At 44.3% G+C, this 13,512-nt stretch overlaps 1 protein-coding gene across 1 annotated transcript in view; it reads right to left on the bottom strand.

Annotated features, from left to right (window-relative positions):
- Window positions 1-4,955: 4,955 nt before the first annotated feature.
- The window catches only part of LOC142833560 (calreticulin-like), a 28,661-nt gene continuing 20,104 nt past the window's right edge, over window positions 4,956-13,512 (bottom strand). The window contains exons 5-9 of the mRNA XM_075945093.1: window positions 11,995-12,204; window positions 11,421-11,534; window positions 10,339-10,482; window positions 8,173-8,265; window positions 4,956-5,692 (exon numbers count right to left, since the gene is read on the bottom strand). Of these exons, the coding sequence (XP_075801208.1) occupies window positions 5,459-5,692; window positions 8,173-8,265; window positions 10,339-10,482; window positions 11,421-11,534; window positions 11,995-12,204 (795 nt within the window). The 3' untranslated portion in view covers window positions 4,956-5,458. The remainder of the gene's footprint in view (window positions 5,693-8,172; window positions 8,266-10,338; window positions 10,483-11,420; window positions 11,535-11,994; window positions 12,205-13,512) is intronic.

The raw sequence follows: 13,512 nt of genomic DNA, 5'->3' as shown, positions 1-13,512 counted from the left end.
ATTCTTAATCCTCCTACCCCAATCTTCTAAGTAATAGAACTCTTCAGTTAAAAAAAAAATCTTTTTTTCCTTGTTTGACCCTGTCTTTTGTTATAAGGATGTCTACTACTCTTATAATAGAGCTAAATGTTCTTTTTAAGCCTTATTTATTTATTTTGGGGTTTTATTTTGTTTTGTCTTTTTGAGACAGGGTCTCTCTCTATAGTCCCAGCTGTCCTGGAACTCGCTATACATAGACTGACCTAACTCACAAAAACCCACCTGCCTCTGCTTCCAGAGTTCTGGGATTAAAGGCATGCACCCCCACACCTGGCAAGGCTTATTTATTTTTATGTATTTGTATGAGTATCTTTCCTACATGGTTGTTTGTGCACTATGAGTGCCGTTAGAAGCCAGGAAAGAGCCTCGGATCCCCTGGAACTGGAATGGCAGGTAGTTGTGAGCTGCGATGTAGGTGCTGGGAATCCTAAACATACTGTGACATGCCCCCCAAGCACATCATGTACACACATGTAAAATGATAATAAATTAAACAAAATTAAAACCTCGTAAAACAGTGCTCAGAGAAAAGACTGGAAATAACGAAATGAGGGGCTAGAGAGATGGCTCAGTGGTTAAGAGCACTGACTGTTCTTCCAGAGGACCCAGGTTCAATTTCCAGCACCCACATGGCAGCTCACAACTGTCTGAAGATCCAGTTGCAAGGGATCTGACACCTTCACACCAATGCACATAAAATAAAGTTAAATAAATCATAAAAATATTTTTAAAAAAGAAAATAACAAAATAAAATTTAAATAATGTCACATAAATAAAAATATGTTCATATAAAACAAAAATCATATTTTTAAGAAAATATGCAAACAAAAACATATTAAATAAAATTTAGTTCTCTGTGTGGAAAAGGGGGAAATTTTTAGTGTCATTGTCAGAGACCAAAGATGATAAAGTTTCATCTACAAAATCAAACCAATCAATCAGCAAATGAGCACAAAACCTAGAGACAACACAATAAATACTGGATAACTGTCTCTGGATTGGGGAAAATGAGAAGTTTGGGCTTTTTTTTTTTTTTAAGACAGGGTTTCTTGGGCCTGTCCTGGAACTAGCTCTTGTAGACCAGGCTGGTCTCGAACTCACAGAGATCCGCCTGCCTCTGCCTCCCGAGTGCTGGGATTAAAGGCGTATGCCACCACTGCCCGGTTGGGCTTTTTTTTCTTAACATATACATAACTCCAACATTTTTATGCTAAAAATCTATGTTTTTGAAAATAATTATTTTGAAAAGTATAAAAATATAAATTTAATATATATTAAATCATCCAGAGAATGTTAGAATCTAGAAGAAAAGTCCTATGGAAAGCAGTTGTGACCACAGTTCAGGCAAGAACAAGGGTGGAGAAACCCTGCTGGAGGGAGCCGGGGGCTCAGATCACCGTCTGGGAGTGCAAGATCCAAGCTCCACAGCAGATGATAGAGGGCAGGAGGGCCCAGTGCCCCCAAGAGGGAAGTGGACAGAGAAAGGCCCTGGGGCAGGCCGAATCTGTGGTGGCCTCCTGGACCCGGAGGATCATGCCTGAGGAAGCAGAAAAATGTGCTGATGGCAGCGAGAGAAGTGCAAAGGTTATGGAAAACTGGGTCCTAAAAGATGGAAATCTGACTCAAAGAAACTAAACAACAGAAGCAGAGGCAGGTGGATCTCCGTGAGTTCCAGGCGAGCTTGGTCTCATGTTTTGAATTCCAGGCAAGCCAGGGCTGTGTAGTGAGATCCTGTCTAAAAATAAGTAAATAAAAAGCAGATAGGAAGTGTGAAGAGGCAGCTCCTAAGCTGTGATTGAAGGATGCTTGGAACCCACAGAGGAACCAGCTGAGCAGGTGAGTCCTCTGTCTAAGAGACGAGTAAGAGTAAGCTGAGATCACACTGACTGGCCTGAACCGGAAGGGCTTGAGGGCAAAGATGAGGAAAAGATCAAGACACTTGCTGATCAAGAGAGAGGCAGCTGTGTGTTGAGTTTGCTGAGAGGCTGTTAGATTGAAAAGACAAGATGACTTGGAAGGCAGGCTGAGCTGCAGAGGAGGAACATCTGTGTGTGTGGCACCAGGCTCTACTAGGGGATGCAGAGCTCCTATGGCCAGCCTGCCACTCTTCCCTGACCCCTGCCAACAGCTGACCTTGGAACAGAGGACTGACCTTTGGAAGGCTGCCTTCTCCCTTCCTCTGTCCTCTGCCCCTCGTGACTTTCTCGCCTACTTGCTTCTGCCTCTTCCTAGAAATTTCAGCTGAGTATTTTTGGAGGGTATTTAAGGAATGCAATCACAAAACAAAATGTCTTTAAAAAGCATGGTATGGGAGACTGAAGAGATAGCTCAATGGTTAAGAGCACTGACTGTGTCTCCAGCAGTCCTGAGTTCAATTCCCAGCAACCACAAGTGGCTCACAACCACCTGTAATGAGATCTGGTGCCATCTGCTGGCCTGCAAGGACACATGCAGGCAGAACATTGTATACTAAACAAACAAATAAACAAGTGGTCTGGAGCTGGAGAGATGGTTCAGCAGCTTTGAGCACTAGCTGCTTTTCCAGAGGTCTCTAGTTCAATTCCCAGCACCCACACGGCAGCTCCCAACCATCTGGAACTCTGGTTTCAGGGGATTTGATGTCCTCTTCTGGCCTCTACCTGCACCAGGCACACAAGTGGTAGGCAAGCACACATGCAGGTAAAACACCTATATACATAAAATTTTTAATTTAAACTTTAAAAAAGCTTCCTGTGAGATACACATTTTGTAATGTGTATATCATTTTGTTGTTGTAGCCATTTTTAAATGTTAGAGCTTATTTTACAACTTAGAGGAAACCATCTAATTTCTTTCTTCTTTCTGGAAGATGTCTTTTCAGCCTAATGCATACTGTCCTCTCCGCGGAGGAGGAAAACAAGTAAGGGCCTGCCTTATGGACAGCCAAACAGAACCCCAGCAGAGCCTCCGTCTTGGGAAACTTCACTGCCCTGTCAAACAGGAAAGGGAATTCTAGGAAGATAGACCTGAACAAAAACATACTGCGCCATTACAGTGTCTAGCTTTAGGTATCTTTGTACAACCTCATTTGTTGTTGACTGTTTTACTTTAGTAACCGGATTAAAATGGTGAGACTTCCGAGAGCCACCTGTCAGTTCTCCCAGCACTAGGGTACCATGCATGTTAGGCAAGCACGTCACTCAGCCGCAGCCCTGAGACTGAGTTTGTTGCATGTCTCTCCCCTTTCTCACTGCTCACAGAAGTGTCATGTGCTCCTCAATGCTGAGAGGCCCAGTTAGTGCTCTCCTGAATCCTTCAGTGGAAGAAAGGAAACCATGTTTGTGCCATAGAATCAGCGGCATGAAGCTCACTTCGCCGCCCATTTCTGGGTGCAGGCTGCCGCCTCTAAGGTGCCCTCAATGTGTTGTGTGTCAGACAGTGCCAGGGAGAGCATGTGTAGCTCATGTATGATATGTTAAAACTTTTTGTTGTTTTGAAACCTTGCCTTTTGAGGGTTGGTGTGCTATGGCCACTCCACCTGACTATGAAAGCTCTCTACGGTCCGTGGACTGGCAGTGTGCTAATCCAGACAAGTTTCTTCCCACACCCAGCTGCCCACTTACAAGTTGTCTTACTTATGAATTCTTGTGTGCGTACACAATGCGCGTGTGTGGAAGTTAGAGGACTTACGCCGGTTCTTTCCTTCTACCACGTGAAACTCAGAGATGGGACTCAGGTCCTGGTGGCTAGCTGCTTTACCCATTGAGCCATCTTACTGGCCCCTAACCTAGACTATTTTAAAAGTCCCAAACCCCCCATCAGGAGCTGGGCAGCTTTTTCATGTCTGTAATTCCAGCACTCAAAAGGCTGAGGTAGGAGGAAGCTCAAAGCTAGCCTATGCTTCATAGAAAGGTCTCTGCTGGTCAGTGCAACACAGTGAGACCGTGGGATCCTGTCGCAAACGGGGATGAGGTGCTTATGTATATATGTATGAAACTGTCAAAGAATAAATAAAAGATATTCTTTTAAAACTTAAAAGTTTTGCTTTTCTACAAAAAACAAAAGCAGAACTGACTAGGACCCAGCCTCCAGGGAGGAAGGAAGAACTTCCGGCCACTCTCACTGATCTCATGACTCCAATTCCTGTTGTTCAGCCTTGTTTTTTAACTCCAAAATCTGTTCTGTGTTTTTCTACATTCTCCAATACCTGGGCCAAAGGTTACTCTCTGTATGAAGTTGTCTCTGAAACCAGCAGGCATAGGCAGAGTGAGTTGGTTGTTTTGTTGGTTGGTTTTTAGTTGTTTTGTTTTGTGTTTGAGACAGGATCTTAGTTTAGGTTGACCTTGAGCTCACTATGTAGTTGGGGATGATTCTGAACTCCCCATTCTCCTGCCTCTACCTCCCAAGTGCTGAGTTTATTCTTTCCAGTAGATATTTAGTGAACACCTTGATTCATGTTCGTAGCCCTATGTAATGGTTATTGGCTCCTTAACTGTTGGATTTTTTTTTTTAAATGCACCCAAAAGGACATTTCTTTCACGTAACAGGTTGCCCACAGTCTGTATCAATAGTAATAGATATTCATTCAAATTGCCTGGAACAGTAGAAGGACAAGCTTTGCAACCAGATGAACTTGAGTTCAGAAACTGGCCCGCCCCTTACTGATTGACCCTGAACAAGTGTCTGCGCCTGTAAACCAAAGATAGCCATGACCTCCGCAGTGACCACTGCAAAACTGAATGGGCGCATTGTAGGCAGGCTGCAAACGCGTGGGAAAATGCTTTCTAATCTACAAAGAACTACAAGAATGCAAGAGATAGTGACGCTGTGAGAAGGTGGAACAAAGCAGATAGAAATAAGACCAGCAAACCTGCAAACAAGTAACAGTCATTTAAAAATTAGGACACGAACAAAGTGAATTTTATGAAGTATTTTTCCAAGCTCTCAGTAGATGTTCTGATTTTGTTTCTAGGTGCTCATTACATTTACAAGAGAAAAACATTGGGTAGAACTGTCAGCACTGCTCAGTAAATACTGAGAAATGTATATATTTAAACAAAGAAAATCCCCAGGAGAATAGGGCTCAACTGAAAGTGAGAACCAAGTTTATACAGAAGCTTATTTACCAACAATTAATTTCATAAACACCATGATAATGATAGTAGTTTTAACAGTAGTTAACTCCCCCCCTTTTTTTATTTTACAATGTATTTACATTGGATACTTTATACACATATACCAGTCCCTATAACCACCTCATGAAACAGAAAATACCATTCCCTTTCTACCAAAAAGCAAACAGAGCATGGAGGGGCAGTGGAAATATAAATCCCAAGTTTATCTGAAGAGAGTGAGTCACTTTCCTTCCCACATTGCTAACCATGAGCATTTCCCCTGGTAAGCACTGTCTCTTGCTTCTGTGCAGAATTCCCCTGGGCAGTTACAGTTCATCCTTCTGATCAAAGCGGGCTTCCTTTTTATCCAGAGATGCGCTGTCTTCCAGCTTGGACTTTTCATCTGGTTCCTCCTCAGAGTCCTCTTCATTGTCCTCCTCATCGAGTCCCCAGATGTCCTCTTGCCTGGCCCGCTCCTTTTCCCTCTTCATTTTGGTCTCTTCTGCCTCCTTCTTTTTCTCCATTTCCTCATACAGCTCTCTCCACTGCTGCTCTACATCCTGTTTAGAGTGTGGAATTTCAAAGTTTCACAGATGATATAAACAGATACACTTTAGAAACATCTGTAGCCTTCCCGTTGGCTTCGAGATTCCTAGGATGGTGTTCCTTTACTTAGGAATTTCAGAACCTCTGGGGAGGAGAGAAATCTATGTCTGGATGTATGATGTACCTTGCATTTGTAAATAAAATAGATTTAAAACTAGGCATAGTGTTGAATACCTGTAACTCTAGCACCTGTGAGGTGGAAGCAGGATCAAGAGTTCAAGGTCATCCTCTGATACACAAAGAATTTAAGGTTGACCTAAGACCCTGTCTCAAAATGAGAAAAGTAAAATGAAGTAAAAACTAAAATAAAGTAGTTAAAAAAATAAAGTGGGCTGGTGAGATGACCAAGTAAGGAAAGGTCCTCGACCAAGTCTGATGACCGGAGTTTGGTCCCTGGGACTCATCTAGTAGGAGTTGCCCTCTGACCTCCGCATACATTCTGTGGCATGCGCATGCCCTTACACTCTAAATAGATGTAATAAAAAAGTTTTTAAATGCTTCACTTTTTCCATCATCTATTTATTTGGTGCCTCTATCACTGCCCAGCACAGGCTAGACAACGTTGGTGTGTTGTTTGCGTTCCTCACAGCAGTGTGTATGTTACTCATCCCACTTCCCATGTGAGGGAATCTGATGTTTGGATTTCTTATTTATTTGCTTATTTTGTCCTTTAGACAGAGTGTTGTTACATAGTGTAGAATGACCTGGAATGCTTTCTTTTTTTTCTTTAAGAAAAATTTTTTTTGATACCTATGCTGCCCTGGCTTGTCTTAGAACTCACAATGTAGACCAGGCCGGGCTGGAACTCACAGAGATGCACCTGCGTCTGCCTCCTGAGTGCTGGGATTTAAGGTGTGCACCACCATGCCCAACCGTGGACTCTTTCTTAATCCTTCCATCCCTGCTTCCCTTCCTGTAATTTTACAGTGTTGGATGTGCCCTCATACCCAGCTCATGTAGCCTTTCTATATTTTGTTCTCTCCAAACTGAATACAAGCCCCACGAAGATAAAAATGTCTCAATTTTATTTCTTTGCTATATCCCCAACAACTGCTGTGGTGAACAGGTTCTTAGCAAGTATTTGTCAAATGAATGTATGGTTTATAGATATCATGTATTGAACACATGCTAGATGTTAGGAACTTAGACGATAGTGTGCTATCAATTTTCCTAATGGATAGACGAGGAAAGTTAAATAAATTGGCCAAGTTCATATAACCAGTCAGGGATGGAGCCTGGATTTGAACCTGAGCAGTCTACCTAGGAAACCCATGCTCTTCACTCATATATGATAACGACACAGCATTACTATTGGACGGCTGGGGAGTGGTTCAGTCTAGAATGAACAAAGCTCTGGGTTTGATCTCTAGTATCACAAAATAAAGATGATCATACTAAGTTAAAACAAGACAAAACTAGGTTAAGAAGTATTTTTAAAGCTGAGCACAGAATCAGCAAGATATCCCAGTGGGTAAAGGCAAATGCTACCATGCCTAACAGCTTCAGTTAGATCCTCTGGGAGTCAGGTCTGGTGCCAAAGACCTGTAATCTCAACTCCTTAGTAGACTGAAGACCAAGAACACATGTTCAAGGCCAGCCTTGGCTATGGAGTGACTTCAAAGTCAGCCTGGGTAACTTGGTGAGACCCCATCTTAAAATAAAAAGTGAAAAGTTCTCGTAAGATAGCTCAGTGGCAGAACAGTTGCCTAGCACAGCCTGTGTGCCTGAACACACGCATGGCTTTTGTGTGGGCTCTGGGAATGCGAACTCTGATCCTAAGGCTTACACAGCACACGCTTTCTCAAGGAGCCATTTCTTCAGCTCAGGGCAGGTGGGGGCGGGGTTGTTTTTGCCTTTACCTTCTGTGTCTGGTGCTTTCTTGCTAAAGTATTAAGCCCGGGCTATAAACCTACTTGGATTGACCTTCCTGCTGCAGAGCCAGGGCATCTGGATGCAGGATGTCTTCCTTTTGAAGTCATCGTCCCGAATATCACCCCCACGTAAAATAAGGGAAGGGAGGAACTGATAAACAGCAATACCATTCTCTCGGGTTTCCCACTCCTCTGAGGTGGACTGAGCATCTCCTTCTAATGGCACACTGAGAAGGCATTGTGGCCCCCAAAAGGAGCATGGTTTCTGGGTTCAGGCTCCAACTCAACAAGTCAAAGGCTGTGTGACCTTGGGCAGTGTAGCCTCTGAACCTCAGTTTCCATACCTAAAAAATGCAATAATATCTATATTGCAAGGTCTCCTTAAGGGCCAAGTAAGACATATTTTGAAAGGTGCTCAAAGTGACAAGTCGGAAGATGCCCAATGAATGTGAGTTCTCTGTCTCTCAAGGTCATGTGACCAGAACTAGGATAGTGATTGTGGGTCCTGATTTTACAAATGACAGAATCGGACCTCTGGAATTTAAGGTGGAAAAACACCTCACCTTTCTTAATCCCCAGGTCTTATTTCCGACCTCTTCAGCAAACTCTTCATCATTTGTTAGAAGGAAATTGTCAAAGATACTGCCTGACTTCACCTGTTGAAATGAAAACCATGAGGTTATTACGGCTAGGTTCCTAGAGGGTTAGAGACATGGCAGGGGCCCAGAGTGATTGCTGCATAAACATGAGGACCTGAGTTTGGATCCTCAGTACTGGCGGGAAATGTGTATGGCTGTGAGGATGCCTTGCAACCCCAGTGCTGTCGGGGGTAGAGACAGGAGGCTCATCGGGGCTTGCTGGCTGCCAGCCTCACTCCAGGTTCAATGAGAGACACTGTCTCAAGAGAACAAGGTAGACAGTAATAGAACAGGACACCCGGCGCTCTCCTCTGGCCATAGGTATGCACACCTACATACACACAAGCTTATAAACCACACACAGTCACTCTCTCTCTCCAAAAGGCTTTTGTCATATTTGTTTATGTATGCGTTTGTTCTCTGCTGTCTCCTCCAATCTTCAGCCCTGACCCCAGAATGCAATCACTTTCAAGTAGGGGAAAAGTAATGGACTGGATTTGGAGGCACCAGAATGGGAACCAGGAAGTGTCAGGGACTGGGCTGTCCAGCTGGGACAGAGAAAGAGCATCTCGGGGCTGGACACTAATGGTTAGAGGGGGCAGGTCAAGAATGCTGTCTGTCTGTGCTTAGTCACTTCACTTCTCCTGTAAGATGCAAGGATTCAGTGTTGAGATGGACGGTCCTGGTTAGCTGAGTGAAGAGGAATATGACCTGGGAGTCAGACCTAACTGGAAATTATAAGGAAAAAAAGTCTGTGAGGATGATGTCAGCATCATGCAGAATTATCACACACACACACACACACACACACACACACACACACACACACACCTTGGATTTTAGAAATGAAGTCTCTGGGGCTTCGTTCCAGATCAGAATCTGTGATCCTCTGTCGACATTAAAGTTAAGGCTTCGAGAGCACACACACCTCTGATGTGGCTAAATTCTTCAAACAGGAAAGGAAGGTTTGCCTGTTTAGAGAGGTTGGCGGAGCCCAGAAATACTTTAAAGGCTGATGACATGGCTCTGGAAGATAAGGACACTTGTGGGCAAACCTGGGGACTAAGTCCAGTCCCTGGAACCCACATGATGAAAAGAGAGAGCTGACCTCCACAACTTGTCCTCTGACCTCCGCCACACACTGGCCATGCACACACTGGCTATGCACACGTGTGTGTACACTCGCCGAGACACACATTAAATAAATGTAATTGTTTTTGAGGAAGCAGAGTACACACATAAATATGGTTTTATATGTTTACATGATATAGAAAGTTCTGGTTTACTTAAAAGTAACAACCTAAAAAAAGAAAGAGATAGCAACGTGATTGTGTGTGATTTGTATCTGTGTTCTCCAGATCAGCCAGGAAGGAAAGACACGCGCTGTGTCCCTTCCTCCTTCCCTGCCCTTCTGAACCCCTGCCTGGCATCTGGTAGTGACTTTATTTCATCTCTATACTGACCTCCTGAAGTCAGAAAACTGAGAAAATGGGGGGTGGGGGTAGTAGGAAATGAATGAAGAATCTAAGAAAGTAAAACATGGGGGGGTTAATTCCAGAAGCTTTGGTGACTTAACAGTTAGAGGTGGAGGCAGGAGGAGCAGAAGTTCAAGGTTATCTCAACACGTTGGAGGGAGGCCAGTCTACAGGAGACCTTATCACAAAACAAAACAACTGAACAAATCATGTAAGATCAACAAAGGCATCAAAAAGTACTAGTAGCACACTGGAGTAGGCCTGATGAAGAAAGGCTGCTGCTCGAGCCGTTTTCTGCTTATCTTACTAGATGCATATCTTTAGGAAATTTATTCAACTTTTCTGAGCCTCCTTTTGATGTTGAGAAATAGATATACCGTGAAAATTAAACAAACATGCCAAGTCTTTAATCCAGTGGTGCATAGAGGGACTAAGTAAGTTTGGACTCTTAAAATTTTGAAGATATCTACAATTGCTCCCATCTTAAAGGTGAGTTGTTTGAGGTTAAGAAAGATCAAGACTTATTCAAGTCTGTAACTTCCAGGCTAGGGCTTCTTCTACTTTGTGGGAGCTACAAGGACTGCTGGTCAGGGGTTTTGAGCCCCGAGTGATTTACCTGCCAAAGATCCAGGCCAAGGACGCTGATGTTATAATAGTGGCAAATGGTGGAGTCAGGCCTGTATTTCGGGTTGTCTATTTCTGGGTGGATCCACTCCCCCTGGTAATTGGGATTGTCAATGATCCGAGGTTTCCATTCTCCCTACACAGAGAACCAACAGTGGACATGTCAGTAACAATTTTCCACTCTCCTAATATCATACAATCAAAAAGCATCAGTGAGTTTATAAGCAATGTACCAGACTCCTAGAACTTTCCCTCTCTTTGAGTAAAGACATGAGACTCTGCCCAGCTCCCTTTCCTGCCTACTGGGAGTGAAATGACTTGGCAGGAGTGGCCTGGCCTGTCCTGCTCTCTTAACAGGCATATTCATGAAGTTAAGAAAATGCAGCTTTTTGGAGAACATTGTCTAAGTATCTTGGCACTTGGACCTTTTCTTTTCTCCTGTGTGGCACAGGAAACTGTGGCCAGATAAAATGCCTGCTCCAGTCAGGTTTATTGCCAGACCGTTTGTCAGCTGAGTCCTTTGGTGCTTGCTCCTGATATGACAGCAGGGGTTGGCCCTTTAAGAGAAGTTCCTTTATCCCCTAAACACGTTGGACTCACGGGGATCCCACTCTTTGCCCTTCTGGCCTGCTTCTGAAACATGGGATTCCTAAGTCCTACACCATTTCCTGTTTGTATCTTGTTCCTTTAACTGGCAGCTTTTCCCAACTTTGGACAAGGTCCTTGCCCAAGCCTGCCTGAACCATTCCCTCGTGCTGGCTTTACCAGCTCCTCCCACTTGTAAGAGATCTGAGAACAGATTCTGCTGTGGCCATGGTCCTGTGTGGAGTAGAGAGGGAAAGAGCACAGGATCTCAGAGTTTCTGCTTTGTTTTTACTTTGTTTTATTTTGTTTTGAGACAAGGTCTTGTTGTACAGCCCAGCCTAGTCTTGAACTTGCAATCCTCCTGTCTTAACCTCGTAAGGGTTAGGATTACAAGCCTTCAGGTTAGAAATTTTATATTCTAAGTTAGGATTGACATATTTCCCATCTGATTTCTCTGTATAAATTTTTATTAAAAAGCAAGCTCCTCACCTTGTACTTGGCGTTCGGTATCAGCGGCCCTTCCCACACCCCATCTATCTCCTCATTCCAGTCATCTGGCTTCTTGGCTTCTGGGTCTGGGATGAACTCAGAGTCCTCCCAGTTCTAAAACAGAATGTTCCTTCATGAGGATGGTGACATGATCTGGGAGGACACAGGGGACTCAAGTGCAGACAGGGGGATTGACTCTCTACCCGCCCTGTCCTCCTGCTCTGCTGTGAATATACCCGGTGCAGGAGAGAAAAGGCCTATACAGACCCCGGTTCACCGTCGTTCTGACCTTGAGAGGTTTAGACTCACTTCAGAGGGGTATTATCCTTGTCTCTGCCCTCATCCTGCCCTCAGTCATGTGAGCTGCTGCTCTGGTTTGTCTGTGGTTCGCTCCCACACAGTCTTCACCTTCAGTCATGTTACCCTGAGCATACCTGCTAGACCTGGCTTGAACTCAGACCCTTATTTTCTCATGGCGCCAACCTCCCAGACACTTGACTTACTCATCTGCCCTAATGTCCTGACTGTACCTTCTTCTCCCTGAGATCAGCTTCCCAACTAAACTCCCTCTGACCTCGGGCTTCTTATCTTCAGGATCCTCTATCTGTAGCCGTTCATCCCATTTCCTTGGTTTCCTGGCATAGGGGTCTTTTATTTTCCTGGGAGGCAAGAAGTCCCAGTCATCTTCCAGGGCCCCCGTTGTCACCTTCTCATTGTCAATCTTAACCTCGTAAGTAGCATTAGGGCGGATGATCAGAGTGTACAGGTGAGTGTCTTTATTGATCTGGAAAGGGAATGGGTGATATTTCAGCTCCGTATAGGACACTGTAGATCTCAGACACATGCTGCCTGCATGCTTCCCTTGCATGTTTACACACATTGTACCACATTCCCCTCTCCCTTCCTCTAGTTAATACACCTACAGGGATTCTATGTTCACCCTGAAAGTGCATGTTCCTATAGGCTCACTCCTGTGGTCCCCCATCTTCCAGCCCCTACTCACCTAAAGCTTGATCGTTCTCTAATCTAACTTGTTTTCTGTCTGTCCTACTAAATTGTGAGCAGGGTTCATATATGATTTCTCTATCATGTCTAAGCTTCCAAGCTGAGATTTGCCCCAGAGTGGGTACTCAGAACATCCAGCCCCATGTACAAGGCTGGTCAGGAAGGTCTAGCTTCAACACAAGATCCCTAATGCCCCAGGCCTCACAGGCATTTCTAGACTGTTCCTGCCGCTCCCTCGCATACCAACTGTATCCACCCTCATGCCATGCCTCGGTTTCATAAGTCTCCTTGCCTTTGCTCGTGCAGTCTCCTCTTCCAGGAGGTCATCTTTCCCCAGAATCGTCTCACTCATTTCCTAGAGCATACTCATCTTCAGCACAAGGGAAGCCATCTCCAGGAAGCGATCCTTACCTAAGCCTCCAGGTGGAGGCAGAGCCCTCTTCTCTGCTCCCATATCACTTCCCTTTGCTTGACTCTTATCTTTACTCAATTGTGAAAGTTCTGGTTGTTTTGGCTTGGTAAGATCTTGCTAAGTTGCCCAGGTTGGCATTGAACTCACAGCCCTTTCACCTCAGCCTTCAGAGTTGCTGGGATTACAGGCACAAATCACTATATCAGGCTTTACTGTGAGTTTGGTTAATTTAAAAGACCTATCTGACTGAATCTATCCCATTCTTAAGTCCACAAGGCAGAATTGGCATTTGGCTAATAATGCCTGTTAGGATTGTTGATTGACCGTACCTACTGTGCTCTAGCTAATCTAGATGCCTTTGACTTTCTGTTACTGAGATAAACTGACCCACCCATCTCATCTAAGCATCTCCTGACCCCTGTGCTAATATCTAGCCCTGGGTAACAACGCCACACCAGACATCACCCCACATTACTTCCCCGTGTTTTTGGCCAGCTGTTCCCTTGTGAACTCCTACAATGTATATATAGCGCATCTCTAGGTCTACTTAATTTGTAAAACGGAGATGATAACGCTTAATTGATAGAGTTTTTATAAGGAAAAAATGAGATAACATATATAAAATCTTTTTTTTCTGGGGCTGGAGAGATGGCTCAGCAGTTTAGAGGCCTGACT

The sequence above is a fragment of the Microtus pennsylvanicus genome, chromosome 13 (genome assembly GCF_037038515.1).
Source record: "Microtus pennsylvanicus isolate mMicPen1 chromosome 13, mMicPen1.hap1, whole genome shotgun sequence".
Taxonomy (NCBI): Eukaryota; Metazoa; Chordata; class Mammalia; order Rodentia; family Cricetidae; genus Microtus; species Microtus pennsylvanicus.
This window is presented reverse-complemented; position numbering and strand designations above follow the sequence as displayed.